The 17759-nt window shown below is 48.9% G+C and overlaps 1 protein-coding gene across 4 annotated transcripts in view; it reads right to left on the bottom strand.

The window, feature by feature from the left end:
- SMOX (spermine oxidase) overlaps positions 1–1762 on the bottom strand; it is a 35675-nt gene extending 33913 nt beyond the window's left edge. For all 4 annotated transcript variants that reach the window (XM_054391508.1, XM_054391507.1, XM_054391506.1 and 1 more), the window contains exon 1: positions 1555–1762. In XM_054391508.1, the coding sequence (XP_054247483.1) occupies positions 1555–1762 (208 nt within the window). The remainder of the gene's footprint in view (positions 1–1554) is intronic.
- Positions 1763–17759: the final 15997 nt, after the last annotated feature.

Genomic DNA, 17759 nt, shown 5'->3' on the forward strand with positions numbered 1-17759 from the left:
AGGCTTCTCACAGACCTGTTCAACAGAGCTCTTCCTGTACAAATGAAAACAATCACTGAGGTCTCTACAGAAACAGGGTTTGGAGCAGCCCTCCCTCCAAAGAGATGCACAAGATTGGGCAGATGAGGTTTAACAAGGCCATGTCTTGGGTTCTGCACTTTGGTCAGAACCAGCCCAAGCAACACTATAGGTTTGGGGCAGAGTGGCTGCAAAGCAGTCAGGTGGAAAAGGATCTGGGAGATGCTGGTGGATGGCTGAACATGAACCAGCACTATGCCCAGGTGGCCAAGAAGGCCAATGGCATCCTGGCCTGGATCAAAACCCAGTGTCCAGCAGGAGTAGGGAAGTGATGGTGCCCCTGTACTCAGCCCTGGTGAGGCCACAGCTTGAGCACTGTGTTCAATTCTGGGTACCACAGGCTAAGAAAGACATTGAGGTCCTGAAGCATGCCAGAGAAGAGAAACAAGGCTGGTGAGGGATTTGGAAGGCATCATATGAGGAGCAGGTGAGGGAGCTGGGGTTGTTTAGTCTGGAGAAGGCCAAGGGGAGATCTTACTATTCTCTATGAGTTCCTGAAAGGAGGTTGAATTAAGGTTGGTATTGGTCTCTTCTCTAAAGTAACTAGCCATAGGATGAGAGGAAACAATTGGGTAGATTCAGGCTGGACGTGAGGAAGAAGTTCTTCCCCATGGGAGTGGTGAGACCCTGGAATGGGTTGCCCAGAGAGGTGTTTAAGGCCAGGCTGGATGAGACTCTGGCCAACCTGATCTAGTGTGAGGTGTCCCTGGGCATGGCAGGGGGGTTGGAACTGGCTGATCCTTGTGGTCCCTTCCAAACCTGACTGATTCTATGATTCTAAATGGGCTTAAGTGGCATGAGGGGAGATTTAAGTTGGATATTAGGGAAAATGTCACTCCTGAAAGGGTAGTCAAGCGCTGGAACAGGCTCCCCAGGGGGCAGTGGAGTCATCATAGAATCACAGATTCATAGAATTGTTAGGGTTGGAAGGCACCTCAAGGAGCATCCAGTTCCAACCCCCCTGCCATGGTCAGGGACACCTCACACTAGATCAGATTGCTCAGAGCCACATCCAGCCTGGCCTTCAAAACCTCCAGGGATGAGGCTTCCACCACTTCCCTGGGCAACCTGTTCCAGTGTCTCACCACCCTCATGGGGAAGAATTTCTTCCTAACATCCAATCTGAATCTACCCATTTCTAGTTTTGCTCCATTCCCCCTAGTCCTATAAATATCATCTCTGGAGGTGTTCAAGTAGAATGTAGGTGTGGTGCTTCAAGATACAGATTAGTGGTCGTGGTAGCTGGGTTACAGTTGGACTTGATGACCTTAAAGGTCTTCTCCAACCTTAATGATGGTATGATTGACCCTCCCACCCTGAAAGGAGCCCAGGGACTCACATCGCTGACACCATCCCAGCTCACATCACCTTCCACACAGGTGTACAGACTAACAAAGCCCCTTCCAAGGCCACCCCAAGCTCAGCACTACACACACATAAAACAAAACACAGCGAAGCCCAGGGGGCTGTTCTCACCAAGCTTCACACTCTGCACGCGGCCCCCGATGCGGTCAGTGGCCTCGAGGACGGTTACATCCGTGAAGCCGCTCTCCAGGAGCGCCTTGGCTGCCGACAGGCCCGCGAGCCCTGCACCGATAATCACTATTCGAGGCTGCCGCTTGCTCCGCAGGCCACTACTGAGAGGATCATCCGTGCTGTCTGCAGATATTTCACAACTTTGCATGCCGTCCAAGCTCTCTTTCTAAGGAACCTGTGGGAGAAAGCAGAGAATAACATTGAGGGAACTCAGCCTGAACTTCTCCTCGGCAGTTAAAAACCCTCAAGCTCTCTTTCTAAGGAATCTGTGGAAGAAAGCAGAGAAGATTGGTGAGGAAACTCAGCCTGAACTTATCCTCAGCAGTTAAAAACCCCTCAAGCTCTCTTTCTAAGGAACCTGTGGGAGAAAGCAGAGAATAACATTGAGGGAACTCAGCCTGAACTTCTCCTCGGCAGTTAAAATCCCTCAAGCTCTCTTTCTAAGGAACCTGTGGAAGAAAGCAGAGAAGATTGTTGAGGGAACTCCACCTGAACTTCTCCTCTGCAGTTAAAAACCCCTCAAGCTCTCTTTCTAAGGAACCTGTGGAAGAAAGCAGAGAAGCTTGGTGAGGGAACTCCGCCTGAACTTCTCCTCTGCAGTTAAAAACACTCACTCTCTCTTTCTAAGGAACTTGTGGAAGAAAGCAGAGAATAAGCATTGAGGGAACTCAGCCTGAACTTCTCCTCTGCAGTTAAAACCCCTCAAGCTCTCTTTCTAAGGAACCTGTGCAAGAAAGCAGAGAAGCTTGGTGAGAGAACCAAGCCTGAACTTCTCCTCTGCAGTTAAAAACCCCTCAAGCTCTCTTTCTAAGGAATCTGTGGAAGAAAGCAGAGAAGATTGTTGAGGAAACTCAGCTTAAACTTCTATGCAGTTAAAACCCCTCAAGATCTCTAAAGAGTCCATGAAAAAATGCAAAGAAATGTGTTGAGGGAACTCAGCTTGAACTTCTCTGCAGAAAGAGAGCTTCAGGATTTTTAAACTAACTAAGGAACATGGGGGGGGAGGGGAGGGAAGGCAAAGAAACACGTTGAGGGAACTCAGCTCAAGTTAAAAATCCTCAGGAAATCTAAAAAAGAAAAAGCCCAGCAGGAAAGAGAGAAAACTCGTGAACTAGACCCAGCCTTCCAAATGGGACAGTAAGGATAACTGAGGTCAAATGGTGTGCAATGACTTTTTTGGCCTGAAGCACCAGTAACAGGAACTCCAGGAACCTCCACCCTCATGTACCACATTGATTATTTCCAGAGAAGTCAAAGGATTTTCAAAGTCTCATCTCAAAGTGGCAATTTTGTGGCCAAGGCTTTAAACCAGAAAGAAGCAGCAAAGCGCCGTGCCCAGAGCCGCCGAGCTCCACGACATAGCCATGAAGCTGCACTTTTGCCTCTGTGGCAACCACAAAGCCCAAGCTTCAGATCACGTAACTGTGGGGCTAGGTGAAGAGGATTTAGCTCAAAGCACACAGATCAGATATCACACCACTAATTACAGAAATGCTGCAGACAGAAAAACGCTTCGTATCTGATGAAAGACGACAGGGGCCAAACAAATTCACAGCCACATGATGCAGCCCCTGGAGCCAAGCCTGTCCTGCCACAGCAAGATGAGCCCCAAGTCTTTGATGAAGAGAGGTTCAAACTTCTGTTTAAACTCATACCAGCCCTGACTAGTCCCATTCTACCTCCACCCACCCAAGGCATTCAATTCAGCTGCTCCCCCAAGCAATATGCTGATGTGCTTTGCAAACTCCTAGAAGCCATCTTTGTACCTCTGTATACCCCAAGTTCTCGCAGAATCTGGAGGGTCTGGAGCACAAGCCCTGTGAGGAGCAGCTGAGGGAGCTGGGGGTGTTTAGCCTGGAGAAGAGGAGGCTCAGGGGAGGCCTTATTGCTCTCTACAACTACCTGGAGGGTCACTGTAGCCAGGTAGGGGTTGGACTCTTCTCCCAGGCAACCAGCACCAGAACAAGAGGACACAGTCTCAAGCTGTGCAGGGGAAGTTTAGGCTTGATTTTAGAAAGAAGTTCCTCACAGAAAGAGAGATTGGCCATTGGGATGGGCTGCCCAGGGAGGTGGTGGGGTCACCATCCCTGGAGGTGTTTAAGCAAAGCCTGGATGAGGCACTTAGTTGATTAGTTAGAGTTAGGTTGATTAGTTAGGGTTGGGTGATTGGTTGGACTTGTGATGATCTTGGAGGTCTCTTCCAACCTGGTTGATTCTGTGATTCTTTTTGGTTGGAAGACCTTCAAGATCATCCAGTCCAATCTTCAACCCCACACTGAAGGGTCAACACTAAACCAGGTCCCATTTTACTTTAGTACACAGCCTGAGTCCATGGTTAAGTTTAAACCTTAATCAGGGATCAGCAATGTATAGAATTATAGAATCATACAATTATTTTGGTTGGAAAGGCCATTTAAGATCATCAAGTCCAACCATTCTCTAGCTCTACTAAGGCTGGTGCTAAACCATGTCCCTCAGCACCACATCTCTGCCTCTTTGAAACACCTCTAGGGATCGGGATTCAACCACATCCCTGGGGAGGATGTGCTAGTCCTGGAGAACTCTTTCAGTCAAGAAGTTTCTTCTAATATCCCCTTTTGGTGAAAAAGTTGCCCCTAATGTCCAACCTAAACTTCCCCTGGGGCAACTTGAGACTAATTTCCTTTCATCCTATCACTAGTGGCAGAGAGACCAACCCCCAGCTGGCTCCAACTTCCTTTCAGGGAGTTTTAGAGTGAGAAGGTCTCCCCTGAGCCTTCTTGTCTCTAGAGTAAACAACCCCAGTTCCCTCAGCTGCTCCTCACCAGACCTATTCTCCAGGTTCATCCAATGTAGGATGTCTGTATACGCAAATGTCAATGACATCTGGATCTGGGTAGGGTCATATCTGCCCTCAAGAGCACGAAGGAAGAGAGTACAGAGAAACATACTCCACAAGGCCTAAGAAGACATCAGTCCTGACTTGCAAAGGATGAACACATAGCCCAGGATTCACCAGCCCTTGGATCAGCTGCTGCCCAGTGACTGGGAGATAAAACACATGTATGGTCCCTGGCCTACCCAATGCTTCCCAAATGCAGGCATCTCTTGAGCTAGTGTGCTGCCTCTACCTCTTGCCAGGCTGCTGGCTACTCCTGAGCTCTTCCTCAACTCATCCAACACCTGGCTGGTGCCAAAGACTCTTGTTCCTCTCTTGCTTCACCAGGAGAAGAGTCAAACTTTTGTGCTTAAGGCAGTGCTGGATAAGATCAGGTGTGCTGATGAAGTCCAAAGCAGGAGTGGTTTCATTTGGAGAGCACTTTCTCTCCAGAATCTTAAAGCATTTATGAATGTTGACCAAGTGTCTCCTGCTCTCTGAAAGAGAGGTGACACCAGCGTGCAGTAATGATTGAAGCAGTGGTATGAAAAGCAAAGTTGGTCCTACCAAAGCTCTTGGCAACTGTTTTGAAATGTTTGGTTTCAACTGGAAGAGCTTCAGCTCAATCCACCCTACCTGGATTCACCTGCAAGAGAAGATTAGCACAGTGCCTGTGACAAGCTCTGCTTCTTGCCAGTACAGCCTGTTCCACCTGCCACTGAATAACAGAGCAGGTGACACTGAGCCAGCTCTGGCTGCAGTCATGCTCAAAACTTCTACCTGCAACGACATCAATCATCTCCCTGCTTTCATCTCCTGTCCAAACAGATCTCAGCCAGCAGACGTTTGTCACCACACACTGGTGTTTGGAGAGTCCTTTCCAAGCTGCAGGCAAACACGTCAAGCATCTGGTGCTTTCTAGTACGTGACAAGTCACGAATCACGGTCACTTGACAAGCAGGAAGAGGTGTGAGCAGCCAAACCAGGCACTGGACTTACTTCTGAGCAAGCTGGATTCAAAAGCAGCACCACAGTCTGAAGGAGGAGCAGTGAACCATTTCTTTCCTGTTCCACTTGAAACAGCAAAGATCTGGAGTGCACAGCAGGGTGGAGGGTGCAAAGCTCCTTCCCCACAGCAGCTGATGAGATGGATCTGCTTGGCTTTGGTGCTGATTCATTTCTCTTGTGGTCTTTCCTCATCTGAGACATGAGTGGTTTGTTCATCTTAATCCACTCTGAAAGTGGGTTTTCAGAACGGGTTAAGATAAACAAGAATGTGGCATTCCAGTTATGGAGGCTCTCCTTCCCTTTGGGAGTTGTAGTTTAAACCCTAACCAGTCAGAGGTTGCCCAGGGAGGTAGCTGAGGCTCCATCCCAGGAGATATTCAAGATCAGGCTCAACAAGGCTCTGAGCAACCTGATCTAGGGGAAGATCTTCCTGCTGACTGCAGGGGGGTTGGACTAGATGACATTTGAACGTTTCTTCCAAACCAAACCATTCTATGAGAGATGTGACCTTTCCTCAACAGACTCACACAAACACACACCACACAGAGAGATGGAGGACAACATTCTAGTTAAAAAAAAAAAACATCAAAAAAACAAAGCATCACTTCTCTGGTTTTGCCAGTGCAGTACAATGGGCTTTTTACAAAGAAATGTTGGAGGTTTTTTCTGTCACCTTCTCCTGAGGTTGAGTGAAGCCACTACATTACCATGCGAGTGGTAACACACCGGCCCAAGTTGCCCAGAGAGATAGTAGATGCCCCATCCCTGCAGACAATCCAGGTTGTTTTGGGCTCTGAGCAACCTGCTCTAGTTGCAGATGTCCCTGCTGCCTGCAGGGGGTTTGGACTGGATGACCTTTAAAGGTCCCTTCTGACCCAAACCATTCTTGGATTCTATAATCTCTTGGGCCTTGACAATCACTGGTCCTACACCTCCCTTCTCAAGCATGGCAGTTTATTGGCTTTTAATCTAACAAGGTCAGAAGTGAAATTGGGTTCTGGGTTCCTTTTGCAATGACCCCATGGACAATGGCAGCTCAGAAACAGCAGGACTGGAGATGTTCCTACAGCCTTCTCCACCTTCACTCCAGCAACAAAGCAATCAGGCTCAGAGGTATGACCACTCTTCATCCCATTTTGCCAGCAAAAGCCTGCAGGTCACAAGAAGAAGCCAAAGAATTAGGGCAGTTCACAACTGCCCTCCTCATCACAACAATGCTCTCTGACCAGGCTATTCTTCTAGGACCCTTCAGAAAAAAAAAAAAAGGTCAGCAAGGCTCCAACAATTCAAAAAGACAAACCCAAAATAAACAACAACATTTCTCAAGGAAATCTACTATTCTTAGCAAATACTCCTGTGGTAGCAGTGGCCAGAGCTGTGGTGACACAAAGGCTTCAGCAAGGCTAAAAACAAGGCTTGACTGCTTAAAAGCTTGGCTGAGGGTTGGTTGGGGTTTTTCTGTTTGTTTCTTTTTTTCTTCCACCAGGATTGTTTTGTCTTAAAAAAGTGACCTTGCAGACTTCACATCACACAGCAAGAGGGGAGACTTAGATTAGATAGAAGAGAGAAATTCTTCTCTGTGAGGATAGTGAGGCAGGTTCCCCAGAGAAACTGTGGATGTCCCATCACTGGAAGTGTTCAAAGCCAGGCTGGATGGGGCTTGGAGCAGCCTGGTCTAGTGGAAGGTGTTCCTGCCTATGGCAGGGGATATGACGTAGATGATTTCTTCTAATCCTAGTTGGAACTAGATGGTCTCTTTCCATCCAAACAATTCTGTGATTACTCCCTTTTTTTGCTCCCCATGGTCATGGCCATCCCAGTTGGGACTTGTCTCCCCTCGTCTCACTTCTGGGGTGTCCAACTTGTATCAGCTGTCTACAGCTGTTCAGGTGATGGAAAGGAGCAGTGATCCCTTCTGATGATCTTTGACATACCCATCTTAGGATGGATCACCTGAAAGGAAGCTGACAGACCAGTTTAAAACAATCACCTCACCTTTCCCAGTCCTCTTACATTAGCAGTTCAGCTAGGATCAGGAGTTAGATCTGGAGTGACCTTAGTCCCTCCACTGCCAGTGATTCCATGCATGCTCTGCAGTGCTATCAAAGCAGCCAATCGAATGCACACCTTGTGGGTGAAGCTAAGCTAGGAGATGTACTCCAAGTGAGTCAAAAAGGCATCCCAGTCACTCAGAGACATTCTTTATTATTCATTCACTGGCCTAGGTGGCCAACAGCAAACAGCATCCTGGCCTCTATCAGCAATAACTAGCACAGGGATCATCCCCCTGTACTTGGCACTGAGAAGGCTGCACCTCAAATACTGGGGTCAGATTTGGGCCCCTCACTATGAGAAGGACATTGAGAGGCAGGAGCAGGTCCAAAGAAAAGCAACAAAGCTAATTAAAAGTCTAGAGCACAAACCTTGTGAGGAGCAGCTGAGGGAACTGGGGTTGTTCAGCCTGGAGAAAAAGGGGGCTGAGGGGAGACGTGGCTCTCTAGAACTAGAGACATGAGGATGATTAGGGAATTGAGCATCTCCCTGTGAAGAGAGACTGAGAGCCCTGGGGCTGTTTAGTCTGGAGAAGAGAAGACTGAGAAAGGTGGATGTCAAGTGGAGGGGGCCAAGCTCTTTTTGGTGGTTCACAGTGATAAGACAAGGAACAACACGTTCAAGCTTGAGCATAGAAGATTTCAGCTCAACATGAGGAGAAACTTCTTTACAGTGAGGGTGACAGAGCCCTGGAACAGGCTGCCCAGGGGGGTTGTGGAGTCTCCTTCTCTGGAGACTTTCCAAACCCACCTGGATGCATTCCTGTGCAGACTACCCTAAGTGATCCTGCTCTGGCAGGGGGGATGGACCTGATGATCTCTTGAGGTCCCTTCCAACCTCTGATACACTGTGAGACTGTGAACTACCTGACAGGAGGGTGGAGACAGGTGAGGCTTGGTCTCTTCTCCCTAGTAACAAATGTTAGGACAAGAGGAAATAGCCTCAAGTTGCACCCCCCCAGGGGAGGTTTAGGTTGGACATGAGGAAAATTTCTTTCCCAAAAGGGCTGTCAAGGCCTGGCCCAGGCTGCCCAGGGCAGTTATAGAGTCCCCATCCCTGCAGGGGTTTCAAAGCTGTGTAGAATGTGGTGCTGAGGGACATGGTTTAGTGGTGACCTGGCAGTGCTGGGCTAAGGATTGGACTCAATTGTCTAAAAAAAATTCTTCTCCAACCTAAACAAATCTGTGCTTCTAAGATTGTGGGGGTGGTGTAAAGCAAGTCCAACTGAAGCCTCCAGGGACACACACTCACAGACCCTGGGACCTCAGCACTGATTCTCACTCAGTGGATCACCCCCTACTACCACCACCCACTTTCTGATCTAGAGATAGCTTCAGACAGCTAAAATGGAACTGCACTTCCACTTGCTAGTCTGAGGACCCAATTTTCTTTCCTAAGCACACAATTTGCCTGAATTGTTTGGTCCTCCTGTGGAGTGTTGAACTGCCACAGTGACAAGTAATAAGAGCTTGTCTGGAGGGTGAGAAATGAATCAACAACACCAGCACAGCCAGGTATGATCTGCCTACAAATTGACCAGACACATTTCATTCCCTCCAGGTGTTTTAACTGATGGAAATTCACAGATTCATAGAATGGGTTGGGTTGGAAGGGACCTTAAAGACCATCTAGTTCCAACCCCAGTGCCATGGACAGGGAGACCTCCCACTAACCCAGATTGCGCAAGGCCTCATCCAGCCTGGTCTTGAACACCTCCAAGAGGGGACATCCACAGCCCCCCCGTGCAACCTCTTCCAGTGTCTCACCACCCACACTGCAAAGAATTTCTTCCTCATCTCCATTCTCAATCTCCCCTCTTCCAGCTCAAAGCCATTGTCCCTAGTCCTATCACTACAAACCCTTGTAAAAAGTCCCTCCCCCCAGCTTTCTTGCAGGTCTCCTTCAGGTAGTAGAAGGCTGCTCTAAGGTCTCCCTGGAGCCTTCTCTTCTTCAGGCTGAACAGCCTCAGTTAAACCTCATCCTTAATCAGAAGCCTAATCAAGCCTGGTGCATGTGGAAGTGAGATGCAAACAGCCAGGCTGGATTCCAGCTGAAAGGCTGCAAGGCAGCCCAAGAAATAAACACACCAGGATTCCATCATTGTTTGAAGTGCAACTATTCAGGATACTGTCAACACATGAAGGGGCACTACACACACAAGTGGATTTACTGCAGGTTTGTCATCACGCTCTGAGAGTGTTTACAAACAGGCAGCACTTGACACCAAGGGATGAAACCAACCCAAGCAGAGACAAAGCTCAATTGTGAGACCATGACCAGAAGCTGCAGCAATTCAGCACAGAAATGGCTATTTTTAGCAGTGCCACTCATCAGCTGCTGAAACACTTTCCCCTCAAGACAGAGTGGGTATTGCTTGGAGCTCATAGATCAGGATCAAATCTCTCACAGACACTTCCACTCCAGTGCCAGCAGAAGACAGGGTTATGGGTCTGGGAATTCTCCTGCCTATATAATGGAGGTGGCCAGGGCAGAATTGCAAGACAATACTTTGCAAGGCCAGGTTCAACAGGGCCTTGAGCAACCTCTTCTAGTGAAAGATGTCCCTGCCCCTGGCAGAGGGGGTGAACTAGATGATCTTTAAGGTCCCTTCCCACCCAAACCATTCTGTGACTCTATGATTTTCTGGCCTTTGCACCTCAGGTGTCCACCCTCATGCAGACCTGTGTGCCTGTGAGCACACAGCATCCAACCATCAACCCAACACTACCACAGCCATTAAACCATGCTCTGAAGTGCAATTTCCACACATTTCTTGAACATCTCCAGGGATGGGGTCTCCACCACCTCCCTGTTACATCTCAGTGACAGAGAAGACATCTGGTGTAGGACCTCTGCCCTGCAGGCTCTCTCACTAAACACCACCATTTGCTGGAGTGGGTCCAGAGAAGGTGAAGGGTCTGCAGAACAGGTCTGGTGAGGAGCAGCTGAGGGAACTGGAGTTGTTCACCCTAGAGAAAAGGAGGCTGTGGGGAGGCCTTCTGTCTCTCTACAACTACCTGAGGGGAGATCAGAGCTAGCTGAGGGTTAATCTCTTCTCCCAAGTAACAAGTGATAGGGAAAGAGGAAATAGCCTCAAGTTGCACCAGGGGAGGTTTAGGTTAGAAATGAGGAACAATTTCTTCCCCAAAAGGGTTGTCAAGCCCCGGACCAGGCTGCCCAGGGCAGTGGTAGAGTCCCCATCCCTGGAGGGATTCAAAAACCACGCAGATGTGTGCTGAGGGACATGGCTTAGTGGTAACCTGGCAGTGCTGGGTTAATGGTTGGACTCCAACCAAAACAATTCTATGCTTCTACGAACAAGACACCTCCCCTTTCACCTTTATGCCAGACCTGCAGCCTTGTGCCCAAAATCCCCTCAGCATCAGATTTTTTGAAAGCAGCAGAGACCTTCTCCCTCTGGAGATCATCCAGTCCAAGCCCCCTGCTAAAGCAGGTTTCCCTGGCTCACAATGTCCAGGTGGGACATTTTGTTTTTCTTGCTAACTGGGACAATCTCTGTACTTTTGAATGTTTACAGGAGATCAAACCAAAACACCAAAAAAAAAAAAAAAAGAAAAAAGGGTCACTGGCTGGTGCTTTGGAGCAGGAAACCACTGCAGAGGTTTATTGCTGGGATCCAACTTGTTTTAACGCCTGCAAATATCCCTGGAGTCAAATGAACTTTGTTCAAAGCTGATTCACACCAAAGCTACTTCAGAAATTGGGGAGCTGTTGACAAGTAGAATATATTTAACAAGCCCCAAGCATCTTGGCTTGCAGTACAAAGACTTCCCATTATGAGCTCTGGTGGTTGGGTGGTGGTTCTTTTTTTTCCAAGCTAACATATGGGCAGCACAGGTTGTCTGCCATGGGGCACTTCCATGCAGGGCTTGGCACTGCCAGGGCTCTAAGGACATCCAAAAAATAACCCAAAGAACGTCATGCCAAGAAGGCAGGGGATGAATCACCCCATTCAACACTGGCTGATAAAATGCACCAGTTGGGGTTTTTCAAACCCTTCTCTCATTTGTGGGGAAAATAAAAGAAAATAAAACATAACAAGTGGCTGGGCTGTGGCTGCTTCTGGGGTGCATTCCTCTGGCTGAGGGGCAGTGTGAGAAGGCAGCAGCTCAGCTCAGCTCAGCCAGGTGAGAGAAACAGAAGCACAGAATGGGTGAGGTTGGAAAAAGCAGATCCACAGATTGCATCATGTTGGAAGAGACCCTCACAGGTCCTCTTGTGCAACCCTCCTGCTCTGAACAGGGACGTCTCCAACTGGATCAGGCTGCCCAGGGACACATCAAGTTTGACATTGAATGTCCCCAGGGACAGGGCCTCAACCACATCCCTGGGCAACCTGTTCCAGTGTTTCACCACTCTCACTGTAAAGAGCTTCCTCCTGGTGTCCAGCATAAATGTGCCCTGCTCCAGTTTCAAACCACTGCCCCTCATCCTCTCACCACCTGCCCTTCTAAACAGTCCCTCCCCAGCCTTCCTGTAGGTCCCCTTCAGATACTGAAATGCTGCTCTAAGGTCTCCCCTCAGCCTTCTCCTCTCCAGGCTGAACAGCCTCAACTCTCCCAGCCTGTCTTTGTAGGAGAGGTGCTCCAGCCCTCTGATTATCTCCAGGGCCCTCTTCTGGACTCGACTCATCAGGTCCATGTCACTTTTGTGCTGGGACCCCAAGAGCTGGACAGTACTGCAGGTGAGGTCCCACCTCACTCCACCTCCTTTCAGAGAGTTACATGGAGAGTCAAAGGCCTTTCAGGAACACTCAGCAAGGGCATCCTTGATGGTAAGATGGGTCAGCTATGGTCAGAATGGTGGTTCGTTGGCCAGTCTTGGAGGCATAAGTCTCCTCCTTCCCCTTGTTCTTGCAGCCTTTCTGGTCCCACAAAGCTGGTGAGCTTGGCTGCAGCCCAGGCAATGCCTGTCCCGTGCCACACGGTTTGGGTTATGGAGCTCCTCCTGCCCGCAGCTGGGAAGATCAGAACAGAGTCATGCTGTGGTTCATGTGCCAGAGGCTATGCTATTCCAGAGGACATAGCTAAAGGGAGTTTCACAGCAGTGACAAAAAACACAGCTTCAGCAAGTTCCTTGCACAACAGAGGAGTGAATCCAGCAAATCCTCTGCTCAATGCATCTCCCAAAGCCAGTACATGCTCTGGATGGGATATCAGCTGCTGCCTTATTTCAGGAGGTTCCAGAGATAGGAACAAGAGCCCACCTACCTAGGAGTCACCCCACAGCACCTACTCCATCACCAGTGACAGCAACACTGCCAGAACACTCTTCTACTGCAGCAAGTGGAGGAAGCAGGGACACCAGAATGGTGCTCAGTCTGTGCAGGTGGGATATTCTACCAGCTGTGTAGAAATCCCTGGAAACATCTCAAGTCAGGTTGGTTGGGACTCTGAGCAACCTGCTGTTGTTGCAGATGTCCCTGATAACTGCAAGGGAGTTGGACTGGATGACCTTTAAAGCTCCCTTCCATCCCAAACCATTCTCTGTTTCCACATCTTACAGATCATCAGGGACTTCTCAACACTGAGCTGGCCAGAACCTAACCCAGGGCAGCAAGAAGCAGTTTGGCTGTGTGATCCTCAGGGAGCTCAGCAGGTTAACAGCTCAGGAGCAGAGAAGTTTGAGCTAACCAGGACAAGCAACAACCAGCCCCAACCCAGCCTTCCTTTCCCCATGTCTCCACAAGTTTGCCAAGCCCTGCTTGCCCCCACGGTGGGAATCCTCCTCTTACTTCCAGCTCCATGTTCAGCATTGTGAGGTATCTCCCATGGCTAAGCTTTTCCTGAAAGCCAAGTTTGGTGTTTGAGGACTGTGAAAGGAAAGACAGGCAGCAAACTACAGGCAAAGATGAGGTTACAGACTGAAGCCACTGGTCAAACAGATCAGAACAATGGTGCAGACAAGCTTCCTGCAGAACTCAGATTCCAACTGCCAAAGAGAGCTGGACCCTACCCCATCTGCGTACTCGGGCGATCTTATCTTCACTCCCCTCCTGCTCTCTGCAATTGTTTGGGCAACTTAATTGATAAAAGCATCTTAATTAACTAGGAAACTCACCCATGTTTGCACAACTCAGCACACAGTGGGGTCTCAGTCAAATAAACACTGGTGTCCATGGTGCACTTGGGAATTCTCCCTGCCTTGGGGTTTTAAAATTCACTGCAGCAAGCTTGGGAGCAAAGCCCCAGCAGGAATCTTTTCTTCTCCTCCCATCCTGTGTAATAGAAGGGTGAGACAGGGAATAAATCTGCATGGAGAGAGGCTCAGGACTGGCTCCAGCTCGATGTGTACAGGAGGATCATCTCAGGACACACCATAAGAGACAGGCTAGCCCATAGCAATTACTTTTTCTCACCACTTCTCAGAACTCAGACCTAACAAACTGCTCTGAAATAGCAGCACAGCTCCCTAAATAACACCATTTCTTCTCTATTTGAAAGCAACACCCACAGGGGATCTTTGGTTTCCAGCCATCCCTGAGCACTTACCACATCTACACCACTCCAGCCAGAGGGAAAAATCATTAATCATTAAATGCGACAGAGACACCAGAGGATGGGAACCAGAATTAGAAATACTCAAATACTGGGTGCAGTTTTGGTTCTCTCACTCCATGAAGGACATTGAGGTGCTGCAGTGTGTCCAGAGAAGCACAGCAAAGCTGATGAAAGGTCTGGAGAACAGGGCTGGTGGGGAGCAGTTGAGGGAACTGGCAGCGTTCAGCCTGGAGAAAAGGAGGCTGAGGGGAGACCTTCTGGCTCTCTACAACTCCCTGAAAGGAGGTTAAAGCAAGGTGGGAGTTGGTCTCTTCTCCCAAATAGGATGACAGGAACAGATCTCAAGTTGCCCCAGGGGAGATCTGAGTTGGACAGAAGGAACAGTTTCTTCCCAGAAAGGCCTGGACCAGGCTGCCCAGTGGTAGAGTCCCCATCCCTGGAGGTGTTAAGAAACATGTGGACATAGCACTTCAGGACATGGTTTAATGGCCATGGTGATTCCTAATGCAATGCTGTCTGCATTCAGGTCATCCAGAGATGCCCAAAGGAAATGAATGACTGCTACCAAAAACCTCCTATACAGGAGCACACACCTGCTGTAAAGCAGCAGGAACAACTGCCCCTGCTGAGTGCTTGCCCTCCTGAGTGCTGGACAGACCAAAACAACAGAGAGCAGAAACAGTTCATGAAAAACAAGACAAAGAAGGGTGGGAGAGGACAAAGACAACACCATGACAACACCACCTTCAGCTTTGTTCCCACCTTGCTCCAAACTTCGAAGCAAAGTCCAAGGATGAAATTTTGCTTGGGGATTTAAACAGAAAACTTACTCCAGTTGCCATCTTGCACTTCAAGTGCCTTGCAGGAACTGCAGGCTGGAGTGCCATGGGATGCACACTGATGATGGATTTATCATGGAATGGTTTGGCTTGGAAGAGACCTTAAAGATCATCTAGTTCCAACCCCCTGCCATGGACAGGGACATCTCCCACTAGCCCAGGTTGCTCAAGGCCTCATCCAGCCTGGCCTTGAATACCTCCAGGGAAGGGACATCCTGTTCCAGTCTCTCACCACCTTCATTGCCAAGAATTTCTTCTGAATCTCAGGTCTAAATCTGCCCTTTTCAAGCTCAAAGCCACTGCCCTTTGCCCTATCACAACATGCCCTTGTAAAAAGTCCCTCCCCAGGTCTCCTGTAGCCCCCTTCATGTATTGGAAGGCTGCTAGAAGGTCTTCCTGGAGCTAAATCTCCCCTCCTCAAGCTTAAAGCTGTTCCCTGTCATCCTATCACTACAAGCCCTTGTAAAAAGGGCACCTGCAAGGAGCCTTTAATTACTCCTGACACACTTGAACTCAAACCCATTTCTCTTCTCACAATCAGGGCATTTTACTGAAACAAAGGGAAGTTCACCTGACATTGCTCCTCTTGAGGACCCTGTGTGTCAAACAGCTTCACAGAATGAAGATAAAACATTGCTCAGAAAAAAATTAAATGGCACAGGCTGAGGAAGAAAAGAGAGATTTTTAGATCTAAGAGATTTTTCACAGAGCAGGAAGCCTTGTCATGTGGTAAACAGCAGAAACTGGGAACTGGGACACTTGTGATTTATCTGTTCTTCCAGGGCCTTCCCATGTGACTGAGGATGAAAGAATGACAATTCCTATCCATAAGTTGCTAAAAATACAGCACAATTGCAATGTGTTTAGAGGGGAGCTCATTTATTCAGCACGTCACGCTCCATCCTTTCAGCCCTTCAGCTTCAGCACACACAAACCAGCGTTAGCACCTCGCTGTGCCAAAAAAAGCACTCCCATTAATGCCCTCAGACAAAGAGGAATCAGTGGACAGCAGGAGATACCCACACCAGGCCAGAGCTACGTGGCAGGCTGAGGAGATAACAAGACAGTAAACTTCAAATAGAATCACAGAATTGTTAGGGTTGGAAGGGACCTCAAGGATCATCCAGTTCCAACCCCCCTGCCATGGGCAGGGACACCTCACACTACAGCAGGTTGCTCACAGCCACATCCAGCCTGGCTGCTAAAACCTCCAGGGATGAGGCTTCCACCACCTCCCTGGGCAACCTGTGCCAGTCTCTCACTACCCTCATGGGGAAGAATTTCTTCCTAACATCCAATCTGAATCTACCCACATTTCTATTTTTTTTCCATTCCCCCCAGTCCTGTCACTACCTGACACCTTTAAAGTCCCTCCCCAGCTTTCTTGTAGCCCCCTTCAGATGCTGGAAGGCCACAAGAAGGTCTCCTCAGAGCCTTCTCTTCTCCAGACTGAACAGCCCCAAGTCTTTCAGTCTGTCCTCATAGGAGAGCAGCTCCAGCCCTCTGCTCATCCTCATGGTCCTTCTCTGGACGCCTTCCAGCACTTCCAGATTCTTCTTGTAACAGAGGCTCCAGAACTGGACACAGTACTCCAGGTGGGGTCTCACCAGAGCAGAGTAGAAGGGGAGAATCACCTCCCTGGCCCTGCTGGCCACACTTCTCTTGGTGCAGCCATCCCATAACTCCAGGTTGAAATGCACCCAGCCCACAGAGAGGCAGGCACATTGGCAAGAAAAAACAACAACAACAACAACAAAAGTGTCATTTCTAAATTTAGCAGACACCTCAATCATTGTGCCAGGCTTCAAAAGCACCAGAGAGATAAAGTAGAGCTTGTAGGACGATATTAAATCTTCAATGAGAGCTCCACTCACTGAGCAAAAAGTCTTTTCTTAATTCCCTTCCTGTTTGGACAATTTGAGCCACTTCTTCTCTTGCACCCCAAGCACAAGGGTCTGTCCTGCAGTGAATGGGTCAGCTTTTTTTCTGGGATAACTTCCAGGTTAAGGAGAAAGGATTTACACTTGAATGAAACACAGGCTCTGTAGTTGGGAAATTTGTTTTGAAAACTTGGGAAGGAAGCAAAGCCTCCTTCATTTAAAGAGGGACTCAATTAACATTCTCCAGCCAGTGTTCCTAGCGAAAGGGCACGACTTGCTGGGGGCCATGTGATCTGAAACTTGTGCTCCTCACTCACAATGTTCCTTTCTGAAACACAGGCCACAGCTTTGGAGAGACATGAGGATCTTTGCACAGCTTTCCAAAGGATTGCCTGTCACAGCCCAAGGCCCCTATTCCAGACCTAAGATGTTCTATGACTTGGGCTCAGGAAACCTGAAGTAGTACTTAAAGATCCTAATGAAGACCTAGACTGGCAAGTTCACTCCTAGCACCAAGGATCCTGCTACAAGGACAAGCTCCTCTGCGTTCAGCCTTGACCACAGGATGAATCCTCCCTACCTTGTTCGTCTTCTTGAGAACATACAGCTCTGCAAGCTTGCTGATGACACCAAGCTGTGTGGTGTGGACTTGCCTGAGAGCAGGGGTGGCATCCAGAAGCATCCTGACAGGATTGAGAGGTGGGCCAGTGCCTGCTGCATGAGTTTTAACAAGTCACAGTGTAAAGTCCTGCATGCTGGTCAAGACAGCCCCTGCCACAAATCCAGGCTGGGTGCAGAGGGGGTGAGAGTAGCCCTGAAGACAACACCTTGGGGGTGTTGGTTGATGAGAAGCTCCCCATGAGCCAGCAGTGCCCTCATGCAGCCCAGAGGGCAGCTGTGTGCTGGGCTGCAGCAAGAGGAGTGTGGGCAGCAGGGCAAGAGAGGGGATTCTGCTCCTTGACTCTGCTCTGACCAGATCCCACCTTGA

Source organism: Indicator indicator, chromosome 23 (assembly GCF_027791375.1).
Source record: "Indicator indicator isolate 239-I01 chromosome 23, UM_Iind_1.1, whole genome shotgun sequence".
Classification (NCBI taxonomy): Eukaryota; Metazoa; Chordata; class Aves; order Piciformes; family Indicatoridae; genus Indicator; species Indicator indicator.